This window comes from Felis catus, chromosome B2 (assembly GCF_018350175.1).
Source record: "Felis catus isolate Fca126 chromosome B2, F.catus_Fca126_mat1.0, whole genome shotgun sequence".
In the NCBI taxonomy this organism is placed as follows: domain Eukaryota; kingdom Metazoa; phylum Chordata; class Mammalia; order Carnivora; family Felidae; genus Felis; species Felis catus.
In genome coordinates, this window is record NC_058372.1 from 80,433,831 (window position 1) to 80,447,407 (window position 13,577).

The 13,577-nt window shown below is 37.5% G+C and overlaps 1 protein-coding gene across 7 annotated transcripts in view; it reads right to left on the bottom strand.

Moving 5' to 3' along the window:
- BACH2 (BTB domain and CNC homolog 2) overlaps window positions 1–13,577 on the bottom strand; it is a 357,596-nt gene that overhangs the window by 77,603 nt on the left and 266,416 nt on the right. For all 7 annotated transcript variants that reach the window (XM_045057851.1, XM_019830960.3, XM_045057853.1 and 4 more), the window contains one exon: window positions 2,044–2,298. In XM_045057851.1, coding sequence (XP_044913786.1) covers window positions 2,044–2,298 — 255 coding nt within the window. The remainder of the gene's footprint in view (window positions 1–2,043; window positions 2,299–13,577) is intronic.

The window sequence follows — 13,577 nt, forward strand, 5'->3', positions numbered from 1 at the left end:
ATTCTGGATAACTGGAAGTTTCCCAAATATTTGCAGGGAAGTCCAGAGTTGGAATAAATTGCAAGGCATTCTTGGTGCCCATCTAGAGAAAAAAGAGTCTTACATTTGATGAATGCCTACTATGGGATAGAGACCATGCTGAGAAATTTTATGTTTATCGTCTCACCTAATGACAGGTTAAGTGTTCACCCAATTGACCTGGATGAGGAAACTCCAGCTCAGGATCACACCATTCCTTGGCCTTCCTCCATTACTTGGTTAATAAGTTATGAGTCCACAGTCCACTGCACCATAAACTTCCCTCCCTACACCAGTCCCAATTACCAATTTGTCCTTTTGCTTCTAGTATTGGGATCTTTCTACTTAAGATTTCTTAGGGGTGTGAAGAGTGATACTGGAGCCTTTCATGTGGGTACATAAAAAAGAATACTAATGTGAAAATGTTAAGCGCTTATGCAATCCTTGCTATCAGCTGGCCACTCTCCTGCTCTGCAGGGTTAACAGCAGATGTTTAACAAGGGACTGGATCTGGTGACCACCCTCCCCTCCAAGCCCCCATGACTTGTTTGCATATTTGTTTCTTATGTTGAATTTGGATGCCTTTCTGTGGAGCAGGTGCTTGCTCCACTGCTTCCTAGTGTCTTATACACAACCTGCTTTTATTTATTTATATTATTTTCCAGGCCTCTGGAGGCATTTGGATTTGTGAGCCCTGGGATTTAGTGCTAGTTTTACTCATTAGCACCTCACATCAGGGTCATAGGGTCTCTGGCTTCTTTCAGAGTTGCTGTGAAAAGCTGATGAGTTGCTGTGGGTCACTGCGCAACCCTGGAGCTCTGTTCGCATACGCTGTGGATTTGAGTTGTACCTTGGGAAATTGTGCAGTGCACAGCCTGGCCCTAGTGTTACACACTGTGTAGATGCACAAGGAAAGATTCTGGACCTGAACACAAAGTGTAAGGCTGCTCAGTGTTACCCTTCGTCCCATGTAAATGAAGGGGAGGTACGATGATGGAGGCAGCGGGGTCCTTGGGTGGCTCAGCTGGTTGAGTGACCAACTTCGGCTCAGGTCATGATCTCATTGTTTGTGGGTTCAAGCCCCACGTCATGCTGTGCACTGACAGCATGGAGCCTGCTTTGGATTCTCTGTCTCTTTCTCTCTCTCTGCCCCTCCTCCACTTGCACATGTGTGCGTGTGCTCTCTCTCCCTCTCTCTCAAAAACAAATAAACATCAAAAAAAAAAAAAAACAACAGGGGGAATCAGTTGGACTATGTCCAAGTTACTCCTACCAAAACAAAAAAATAAAAAAAAAGACTATAGAAATAGAGGAATTGTATCCACAGTTCGAAGGGTGACCAATTTAATATTCTGTCATTATAAAGCCCATCTTTTGAGTTCGTCCAGCTTAGGCTGTCCAGCTGAATGAATGTCAACTCTCAACAGAATGAGTCCAGCTACTAGTGTCCCTAAAGTACAGACATAACTGTGCTCACTGAAGTAATTAAGAAACATGAGTAGGGTATTTTCAACAATGGTGAGAAAAGCAAGTTTACACTTCTTAGAATCCTACTATATTAACTGTGAAAATTACTGACTCCTTTAACTTTTCCCCCAAGCAAGGAATGCGCTGTGAATACTTTCATTCTTTTACTCTCAAGGGAAATCAAGTGCTCCTTCAACCATCTGAAAGAGAAAAATCATAGCCACAAGTCCCAGTGACTCAGATCGCACATCCAGGACTGTAACAAACTTTGGCTATACTACTCAAAACCTGAAGAGTAAGTGAACTAGAAACTATGAATGACTGTGACATTCAGTTCCCTTCAAGAAAGACACTCTGCTCCGATTCACGCCTCTGAGATTTTAAATGCATCACATAGAAACTGGCTACGCCACAAACCTAACAGTGTTGGTGACTTGGACATCAAGCCCTTGGGCAGGAATGTGGGCCAGGGTCCACCTTCTAGCTCCTACTTAGACAACTGTCTACAAGTCAGTAAGCCTCCACGAGCAGCCACACAAACAAAGCAAACTACTATACCTCCTCAGGCAAGCTGACCACCAAGTCATTTTTCGTCTGTCCAACCAGCGCCTGCCAGAAATATTCACTGCATGCGGCCAGCACAGCCCGGTGGGCCCGGAACTCCTTCCTTTCCACGATCAGAGTCACGTCACAGAGAATATCCTTTTTCCGTTGGTCATTGAGGCCCAGGAGGATGTTGGTGCAGTGGACTGTGGACTCATACACATACATGGGGGAGTCAGGCTTCTCATCCACAGACATGCCGTTCACACCCTGAAAGAAAGAAAGGCTGGGTCAGCATAGCTACCTGAGTCGGATACAGAAGGTGAGAAGAACATCATGGTTCCTGTGTCTCACTGCCATGAGCTAGGCAAAAGGGAGAATTGTCCATTAGCATATTCATGATCAGCATAATGAGCTCACAAAACATATCTGGAAAGTCACATTCAACAGCTGACTTTTATACTTTCCACTTACTGGATCCTTTTACTTTATGGAAAACAAAGCCAAGTCTCTTAATAAAACACCCCAAACATTTAAAACACATACGCAATCTAAAACTTGGTAGTTTTGATTTTGTTAGCCAGCCACAGAGGAACTTCCACATATGCATAGTCCCAATTCAAGTATTAATTGAGCTTTGTGTTAAGGGAAAATGAACAATTTTAAAGTATCTGCAATGCTCTCTTGATGAAGTACATGTAAGCTCCTAGGTTGATATTTGGCTAAGATGCCAAGCAGAATAGATATCTGATCACAAGACACAATTTAACAAGTGAGGTAAACTGTATGTGTTCCAAAGTGTAGATATGGCCAGCTATTGCAATTGCCCTCTGCCACTTTAAGACAAAGCAGAGCGAACGTCATGCTACTGTTGGGCATGAAAATCTCTTGAAAAGAATTGTGTGTCATTATCCCAGCAGACTGGATATTCATCTTGATGAAGGAAACACAATATATCACATTAAGAGTCACAAGAAAGACGTATTCCACAGTGAAGATTACTTTTACAAAAGGGTTCTTTGCTGTAAGAAGTGTCCACTGATGCACTTTAAACAATAGTATCTGTAACTAATTTGCATAACATAGTTTTTCAGTAATGTCTTCTACTAGTATGGATTCCAATAAAGTTTTACTTTCTTTTTGGCTTCATTCTTATTTTAATAACTTTAACACACAATAAACTACATGTATTTATAGTGGGTGGTTTGATAAGTTTGGCATATAGCCACAACCGTGAAACCATTAATCACGATCAAGAGAGGGAACATAGCCTTCACGACCAAAAAGTCTCTTTATGCCCCTGAATAGTCCCTCCCTCCCACCTCTCTGTGGTCCACCCCCTTGAAACAACAGTTTTGCTTTTTGACACTATATATTAGTTTGCATTTTCTGTATCTTATATAAATGGAATCATACAGCTTATATTCTTTTATGTCTGGCTTCTTTGACTCAGCATAGTTATTTTGCAATTCATCCATGTTGCTGCATGCATCAAACATTTGTTCCTTTATTGCTGAGTAGCGTTCCATCATATGGATACAGCACAATTTTTTATCCATTCATCTACTGGCAGAAATTTGGATGTTTCCAGTTTGGGGCTATTACAAACAAAGCTGCTCTGAGTTAGAGTATAAATCTTTGTATGAACATGCTTTCATTTCTCTTGTGTAAATTCCTAGGGGTAAAACGGATGGATCATTTGGTATATGTAACTCTAACTTTTTTTTAAGTTTATTTATTTAATTTGAGAGACAATGAGCAGGCGTGAGGCAGAGAGAAAGGGTGGGGGTCAGAGGATCAGAAACAGGCTTCATGCTGACAGCACAGAGACCAATGCAGGGCTCAAACTCACAAACCGAGAGATTATGACCTGAGCCGAAGTCAGTTGCTTAAACCAATGAGCCACCCAGATGCTCCTGTAAGTCTATTAAAAAGTGACTGTCCCTGTTTTATACAGTGGTTGTATCATTTTGCATTTCAACAGCAGAGTATGAGAGTTCCATCCTTGTCGCCACTTGTTATACTTAGTTTTTCTAATTTTGGCCATTCTAATAAGTATTCTGTTATATCTCTTTGTGGTTTTAATTTGTTTTCCTCTAATGACTAAAGATGCTGAGCATCTTTCATGTGCTTATTTGTCATCAATTTACCTCCTCTGGAGAGATGTCTATTCAGATTATTTGCCCATTTTCTATTGGGTTGTTTCCTTGTTACTGAGTTTTGAGCATTCATTATATATTCTGGATACAAGTCCTTTATCAGATATGTGATTTGAAAGTACTTTCTCCAAGCCTGTAGCTTGTCTTTTCTTTCTCTGAATAGTGTGTTTCAAAGAGCAGAAAGTCTTCATCTGAAGAAGACCAAGCAAGCAATTTTTCTTTTATGGATCATGCTTTTGGTGTCATATCTTAAAAAAAAAAAAACTTGGCTTAAACCAAGGTCACATCTTCTGTACCTAATTTATACCTAATATATATATATTTTTAATTTTTTAAATGTTTTATTTATTTTTGAGAGATAGAGACAGAGCATGAGTAGGGGAGGGGCAGAGAGAGACAGAGACACAGAATCTGAAGCAGGCTCCAGGCTCTGAGCTGTCAGCACAGAGTCCGATGTGAGATCATGACCTGAGCTGAAGTCAGACGCTTAACTGACTGAGCCACCCAGGTACCCCTATACCTAATATTTTTAATGCAATTACAAATAGTTTTGCTTTTTAGTTTAAATTCATGATTTTTCATTGCTAGTATAGAGCAATGCAAATGATTTTTGTGTATTGATCTTATATCCTGCAGCTTTGCCTAACTTATTAATTCTCATAGGCTTCTTTCTTTCTTTCTTTCTTTCTTTTTTTTTTTTTTTGGTACATAACATAGATTTTCTACATAGAAAATTATGTTATCTGTGAATGAAGACATTTTACTTCCTTTCCAATCTGAATGATTTCAACGTCTTTTTCTTGCCTTACTGCATTGTCTAGAACCTCTAGTGCAATGTTGAATAGAAGCAGTAAGAGCAAACATCCTTGCTGATGTTAGGGGAACACTTTGTCCTTTCACTGTTATTTTTGATGGTAACTATAGGTGCTTCACAGACGCCCCTATTAAGTTAAGGAAGTTTCTTTCAATTCCTAGTTTGCTGGGAATTTAAAAAAAAGATCAGGAATGGATGGTGGATTTTGTTAACTGTGTTTTCTGCATGTATTGAAGTAATCACATAGTTTTTCTTAAGATGTTAATATGAATAATATGATTGATTTGAGTATTAAATCAATCTTACATCTCTAAAATAAACTCCACTTGACCCTAATGTACTTGTCTTGCTATACATTGTTGGATTCATTTTTCTAACATTTTGCTAAGAATTTTTGCATCTATGCTCAGTAGGATATTAATCTGTAGTTTTCATATATATATTTTTTTCTTAAAAAAATTAATTTATTTAAATTCAACTTAGTTAACATACAGTGTAGTATTGGTTTCTCATATATATTTTTAATCAGGGTAATGCTGGTCTCACAAAATGAGTTGGAAAGTATTTCTTCCTCTTTGATTTTCTAGAAGAGTTCTTGTAGAATTGGTATCATTTCTTCCTTAAATATTTGGCAGAATTTACCTGTGAAGTCACCTTGACCTGGCATTTTAACTACAAATTCAATTTAAAAAATTGTCATATTCATTATCAAAAAGTTGTACATATTTCATTATTTTCCTTTTAATATCAGAATCTATATTGATGCTCACATTTTTGATATTGGGAATTTGTGTCACCTTTCTTTTCTGATCAGTTCAGCTAGAGGTTTATACACTGAATCAATATTCAAGGAACTAGTTTTTTGTTAAGTTGATTTTCTTTATTGTTCTGTTTTCTCTAACATTGATTTCTCCTCTCATTGTTGTATCATTTCTTCTGCTTACTTTAGGATTTAATTTGCTCTTCTATTTATATTACATTTATTATTTTTTAAATTTTATTTTAATTCCAGTATAGTTAACATACACTGTTACATTAGTTTCAGGTATAAAATATAGTTATTCAACAATTCTATACATTACTCAGTGCTCATCATGATAGGTGTACTCTTAATCCTCTTTACCTGTCTCACCCATTCCCCCTCTGATAACCATCAGTTTGTTCTCTATAGTTAGGCATCTGTTTTTTGGTTTGTCTCTTTTTTATTTTGTTCATTTGTTTTGTTTCTTAAATTACACATATGAGTGAAATCATATGGTATTTCTTTCTCTGACTTATGTCACTTAGCATTATACTCTCTAGATCCATCCATGTTGTTGCAAATGGAAAGGTTTCATTTTTTTTTATGGTTGAGTAGTATTTCATCACACACACACACCACATCTTCTTTCTCCATTCATCTGTCAATGGACACTTGGGCTGCTTCCATAATTTGGCTACTGTAAATAGTGCTGCAATAAACATAGGGGGGCACATATCCTTTTGATTAGTGTTTTAGTATTCTTTCAGTAAATACCCAGTAGTGGAATTACTGGACCATATGATAATTGTATTTTAAAATTTTTTACTAACCTCCATACTGTTTTCCACAGTGGCTATACCAGTTTGCATCCCCACCAGTAGTACATTAGGGTTTTTTTTTTTTTTCCACATCCTCCCTAACACTTGCTGTTTCTTGTGTTTTTGATTTTAGCCACTCTGACCGATGTGAGGTGTTATTCCATTGTAGTTTTGATTTGCATTTCCCTGATGATGAGTGATGTTGAGCATCTTTTCATGTCTGTTGGCCATCTGGATGTTTTTCAATAAATGTCTGTTCGTGTCTTTGGCCCATTTTTAAATCAGATTATTTGTTTTTTGGGCGTTGAGTTTTATAAGTTCTTTATATATTTCAGATACTAAGCCTTTATCAGATAAGTCATTTGAAAACATCTCTTATTCAGTAGATTGTCTTTTAGTGTTGTTGACTGTTTCTTTTCCTGTGCAGAAGTCTTTTATTTGGATTAGTCCCAATAGATTATTTTTGCTTTTGTTTCCCTTGCCTCAGGAGATATATCTAGAAAAATGTTGCTAAGGCTGATGTCAGAGAAATTACTGCCTGTGCTCTTTTCTAGGATTTTTATGGTTTCACGTCTCAAATTGAGGTCCTTAATCCATTTTGAGTTTATTTTTGTGTATGGTGTAAGAAAGTGGTCCAGTTTCATTCTTTTGCATGTAGCTGTTCAGTTTTCCCAATACCATCTATTGAAGAGACTTTTTCCCATTGCATATTCTTGCCTTCTTTGTCAAAGATTCATTAACCATTAATTTGCTCTTCTTTTCCTAGTTTCCAAAGGTGGAAGTTGAGATAATTAATCTGAGATCTTTCATCTTTTCTAATAAAAGCTTTAGTGCTATACATTTCACTCTAAGTAATGCTTTAGCAGCATCTCACAAATTTTGAAATGTTTTTATATTCATTAATTTTAAAAGCCTTCTAATTTTCCTTTTGATTTCTTCCTTGATGTATACATTATTTGAAAATGTTATTTAGTTTCCAAGTGTTTGAAGGAGATTTAAGATATCTTTCTCATACTGTTTTCTGATTTATTTATTTATTTATTAAAAAAAAGTTTTTTTTTTTAACATTTATTTTCGAGACAGAGAGAGACAGAGCATGAACAGGGGAGGGGCAAAGAGAGAGGGAGACACAGAATCGGAAGCAGGCTCCAGGCCCTGAGGCATCAGCCCAGAGCCCGACGCGGTGCTCGAACTCACAGACCGCGAGATCGTGACCCGGGCTGAAGTCGGACGCTTAACCGACTGAGCCACCCAGGGGCCCCTGTTTTCTGATTTAATTCCCTTGTGGTCAGAGAACAAACTTTGAATGACTTCAATCCTTTTAATTTATGGACACTTGTTTTTAAATTTTTTTTTTTCAATGTTTATTTATTTTTGGGACAGAGAGAGACAGAGCATGAACGGGGGAGGGGCAGAGAGAGAGGGAGACACAGAATCGGAAACAGGCTCCAGGCTCTGAGCCATCAGCCCAGAGCCCGACGCGGGGCTCGAACTCACGGACCGTGAGATCGTGACCTGGCTGAAGTCGGACGCTTAACCGACTGCGCCACCCAGGCGCCCCGGACACTTGTTTTATATCCCAGAATATGGTCTATCTTGGTAAATATTCCATATGTATTTGGAAAAAAATGTGTGTTCTGCTGTTGTCTGGAGTGTTCTGTAAATGTCAACTAAGTAAAATTGTATGATAAGTATTGTTCAAATCTTCTCTACCTTTGCTAACTTTCTGTCCATGGGTTCTATCAAGATATTGAGAAGAGGCACTGAAATATCTAACTATAATTGCATATGTGCCTATCAGTTTTTGCTTCATGAAACTTAAAATCCTGTTATTAGATGCACACATGGCTAGAGTTTTTATTTTCTCTTGATGTATTTATTCCTCTACCACAAAATGACCTTTTAATTCCTAGAAATATTATTTGCTTTGAAATCTAATTTGTCTGATATTAATATAGTCATTTCAGCTTTTTCTGATTAGTGATAGCATACTATGTCTTTCTCCCTTCTTATCTTTTTAACCTATTTGTGTCTTTATATTTAAAGTGTATTCCTTTCACAGTAATTTTCATCTCTGAAAACTGTGGTTGTCATCTCTAAAAATTCAGTATGGGTCTTTTTTAGATCTCCCATATCTCTGCTTAAGATATTTAATCACTCATGGGGCACGTGGGTGGCTCAGTCAGTTCAGTGTCCAACTTCAGCTCAGGTCGTACTCAGGATTCATGAGTTCAAGCCCCACATCAGGCTTGCTGCTGTCACAGCACAGCCCACTTCAGATCCTCTGTCCCCCTCCCCTCTCTCTGCCCCTCCCCAGCTTGCGCTCTCTCAAAAATAAATAAAAATGTTTAAAAAAAGATATCCAATTACTCCTCTAACTTTTTGAACATTTGGAATACTGTTATAATAACTAATTCTGTTAATTCCAACATCTGTGTCAGTTCTGGTTTAGTTCTGATTGATTGATATTTCTCTTCATTATTAGTCATATTTCCCTGCTTTTGTGCATGCCTGGACAGTTTTGACTGAATGCCAGACATTGTGGATTTTACCTTGTTGGATGCTTGATGTTTGTGTGTTCTTATTAACATTCTTAAACTTTGTCCTTGGACTCAACCCCTTGAATTATGGGTTTTCTAGTCTGGCTGATAGGAATGTGTATTATTCCTTATCCTCTGTGAGCTCTGAGTACTGTTCCTTCTAATTGTTTTAGGTGACTGTTTTCCCATTTTTGGTATTTTTCTAACACACTATGAGTACTCTGCAGAATATTTAAGGAAACCTTCTGCAGATCTCTGAAGTTTTCTCTCTGTGAAGCTCTCTCTTCTTCGCTACTCTGCTTTCCAAAGTATAGCCACCACACTCTCTCCAGACTATTAGTTCTGTCTCCTTAGCTCAGGAGTCAGTCAAGATCTTCTTTGGTTTCTCTTTCCCCTGTCATTGTCTGGAAACACTCTCAAAACAGTAAGCTGGGCTCAGCTTATTTTCCTTCTTTTAGAGATCAATGTCCTTTGTTGCTTTGTGTCCAATGTCTTGAAAAGCATTGTTTGATATATTTTATGTTTTTATAGTTGCTTCAGGTGGGAGTAAATTTAGAAAATCTGGTACCTGTTATTTCCTCTTGGCTGGAAGTAAAAATCCTTGATTTAGTCTTTATGTTATAGGTACACCAAATATGTTACAAATAATAATTTATCACATTGCTAAACATACAGTGTAAACTTCACGTACTAGAAATGAGGATTTGTAATACCTACAAAAATATTTCTGCAAAAAAGAAATTTTAGTTCTTTGTATTATAATAAAAGATGAACTATCTGTAAGCTTTATTTTCTGGAATCATTTTTTGTGCAATAAGCACAGCATTTTATTTATTATTATTTTTAAATGTTTATTTATTTTGAGAGAGCAAGCGAGAGAGAGAGTGAGCATGTGCATGCAAGGAGGGAGGGGCAGAGAAAGGGAGAGGGAGAGAATCCCAAGCAGGCTTCATGCTCAGTGTGGAGCCTGTGCAGGGCTGGATCTCACTACCACAAGATCATGACCTGAGCTGATATCAAGAGTCGGACACTTAACCAACTGAGCCACCGAGGCACCCCGAGAATAGCATTTTAAATGAGACAATTCAGTTACAATGACCATTAAGCCATGGAATAAACCTGAATTTACATGGCTTTTGTCTTTATGACTAGGTAATTGCTCCTAAATTCTTTTTTTAGTAAGAAGACAAATATTTCCTATCCTGGCTTCTTTTACATGAAATGCTTCCAGGATTTTCTTATCTCCCATATAGGGTCTCAAGTCTGATTTATTTTCTCCATTCTTAGTTCTCAAATTATTACTCTTTTTCCAATCACATTCAGTTTTCTCAATCAGTCTGTGGAAATTTGTTTATTTATTTACTCATTTAAATCACAATGGTTTACATATAGCAGGCAGTATTCAAAACTAGGTGGAAAAATTAATGTTCTACAATGTAAATGTTATACTCAATTCATAAGAAGGAGGAGATTTATAAGAGATAGTTCATTTTTCCAATCCATTTGTTGTGTAATTGATATTAATGCACTTAACACCAAGAAGCCAGAAGCTTGCTATAAAGGATTCAAAGTCTACACAAAATGAAAGAAAATCCAAAGAGAAATGAAAGGGAAGTGCAGCGGAAAGCGGAATATACCAGGGATCCAGGTCTTTTCATCTGGCTCTGGCACCGACCAGCTTTGTGGATTCTGGATAAACTGTCTAAATTTCTCTGGACCTGCTTCCATATTTGTAAAATGAAAAATCTGAACTAGAGGGTCAGCAAAGTTCTTACATATCTACAATTCTAGGAGTCTCAGAGTCTATAAAATACCGTATTGGTCACACAAAGTGGGTCACTGTTATTGTAGTTGAGAGAAGCTAGCTTTCTTTGACCTTATAAAGACCATTTATATACCTTCTTTTATTGTTGTTGATGTTGCATGGCTTAAAAAAAAACCTACCTCTGAAGAGGTGGTTACAGGGAATGGGGTAGACAATATGCAGGGAAAAAACAATGCCTTTTTGGAGAGAAGGAACCATAATCCCAACCCCTGCTCTCACAGGTTCCAAGTTAGGAAGGTCTGTCTGGATACACCATGATATCCCTGAGTAAATGGAGGAGAACAAGTCCCTTGAGGTGAAATTACCTTTCAGAAATGGAGAATCCAAATCTAGGAAGACATTTAGTGCAACATGTAGAGCTGATGCTATTAGCTCTTTCAGTTCTGGACATCTTAGCCCATAGGTTTATTCTGGGAACCATGGCTGAGTAACGGAGTATAAACTAAAAGAATATGTCACCTGGGAACCCAAAGTGCAGTTTCACTGAGGTCCGAGTGGGGGCCTGACTGCTATAGAGCAGCACTGGGTAAGGGTCTACCCTACTAGGTGGGGAGAAGTCCTAAATAGTGATGAAGCCAAGGCAGCGAGTGGACTCTCAGATTCCGTTTCACAAGCAAGATGGTTTCTTTCTGGCTTTAAGACAGCTGGGCAGAGGGGGCTCATGAAATGACTCAATATCCTGCTAATAGGGCAGGTTTGGGAAAATAAAGGGGTTGTAGCAATTTATGCTCCCCGAGTCAATGAAGACGCTATGAACATGAACTGCTTTTTGGGTTAAACCTTCCAGAGAGTTTTAAGACACTTAAAACAGATTAGATCTGTTCGTTAAATGGTATAATCTAAAATCTATCATTCCCAGGAAGCTGTTGCTAGACTTTAACCTGTCTGAGGATTTTCATGCTTTTATTACATTATTCCTGGATAATCCTTCCTTACGCTATGCCAGCACCACTCTCTTCCTCTTGGCCTTTACATTCCTATTGGATCTTATCACACCCCTCACTGTTGGCCCCTCTTCAAGCATAATGGAACATACTGTTTCTTCTTCTTTTAGAAATCAGTCAGCCTTTCTCATCCTCCAGTTATCATGGGTGCTCTTCTAGGAACTCCCTCCAATTTGTTTTTGACTCACCAATACCAACCTGAATTCTGTTTCTCCTATCCCTGCATTATATCCCACTGAGTTTCTTTTTTTTTTTTCACTTGCCTTGCTAATATTAATTAAAAAACATCCCCCTGCCCCCAATGCAGCAAATCCTGAAATCTACAGCAGGACCCATGGGATCTAAGAATGAAATACTTTGTAGTGAGTAACTGAGCCCAGAATAGCATGTAGGAGTCTGACAGCCAGTCTTTACACTAAGCATTAGACAATGTGTTAAAGTGTGTAGACATTAGCTGAAATCAGATTGTAAGGAAGCTTTCCAAAGGTTCTGATTTGGGTTTTGGCTGGATCTCATTCTTCTTTCTGTAGGCCAAAAAACCCAGCTGCACATGTACATACACATATACCCCAATCATCTTATCATATGGTTCAGCAGTAAAAGTTAATTACTATTATTTTATCATAATATGCTCATTCCCTCAAAAAACTACACAGACCACAGCTCTCATCAGTCAAAGATGTAATATTAATGAATACAGACTTGCTTATTCACTTACTCATTCAGTCTTCATTCATTATTGGTTCATATTCAGAAATCAAAACATCTAACACTCAGTTCTGAAGGTTAAAAGTATAAATTGAAAAACCAAGAAGAAAAAAAATCTACAGTGGGAAATCTGAAAAGCTAAAATTCACAAAAAAGTAGTATGTTAGGTTTTTCAGACAACCTGTCATGTCTAGAATGGCTCAGATGAAAAGAAATGAATACACCTTGCAGGTAATGAAAAAGACCGAATTATAAACCATTTCACTTGAAATTCCAACCACATTTCCCATAGAAACAGGGCACTAAATAAATACTTTTGTGAATCAAACACTAAACTATTTAGTAATTGCTGACTAAATTCCTGCTCTTATCAAGCATGCTTTTTTTAAAAAAAGTTATTTACAATGAAACTATAAGGGTTAGTTTTCATAAAAGAAAGTTATCAAGTCTATAGAAATTTTAGAGTGCGTAGTGCCATTAAAATTACTAAGTTATTGCTTTTGGACTGGAAACACTTTTCAATCTCATCAAGACTCAAACTTCTTACTTAAAGTGGAAAGCAATCCAATTTCAGTATTTTATAATGGAAAACTGGAGTGCCTGTCATTTAATGTCTCTAATGCCTTAGATAGCTAAAGTAAGGGCCTGACATTGAGCAGCTAAAACGTTCTGTGTTCTTTATTTACTCAAACACTCCATCTGCGTGTGTGCTCGTCAGTGCCAAGGGAACTGAAATTTAAGGCTGCTGTTAGAAGGAAGCACTTGCAATTGTATCATCAAATCCTTAATAGCTCTGAATGGTTTTTGTACTTCAACATAAACTTCCATCTTCTTTGACCTTTCAGGAGGAAGTTCAATTTACTGACATAGTTTGTGACAATGGTTTTTACTGTACAGCTGAAAAAAAAAAAAAAGAAACCAAAAAACATAAAGAGTTTAGGGACAGTTATCATAAGCCCCAATTTTGGCGTGATTTTTGTTGATGATGTTGTTGTTTCA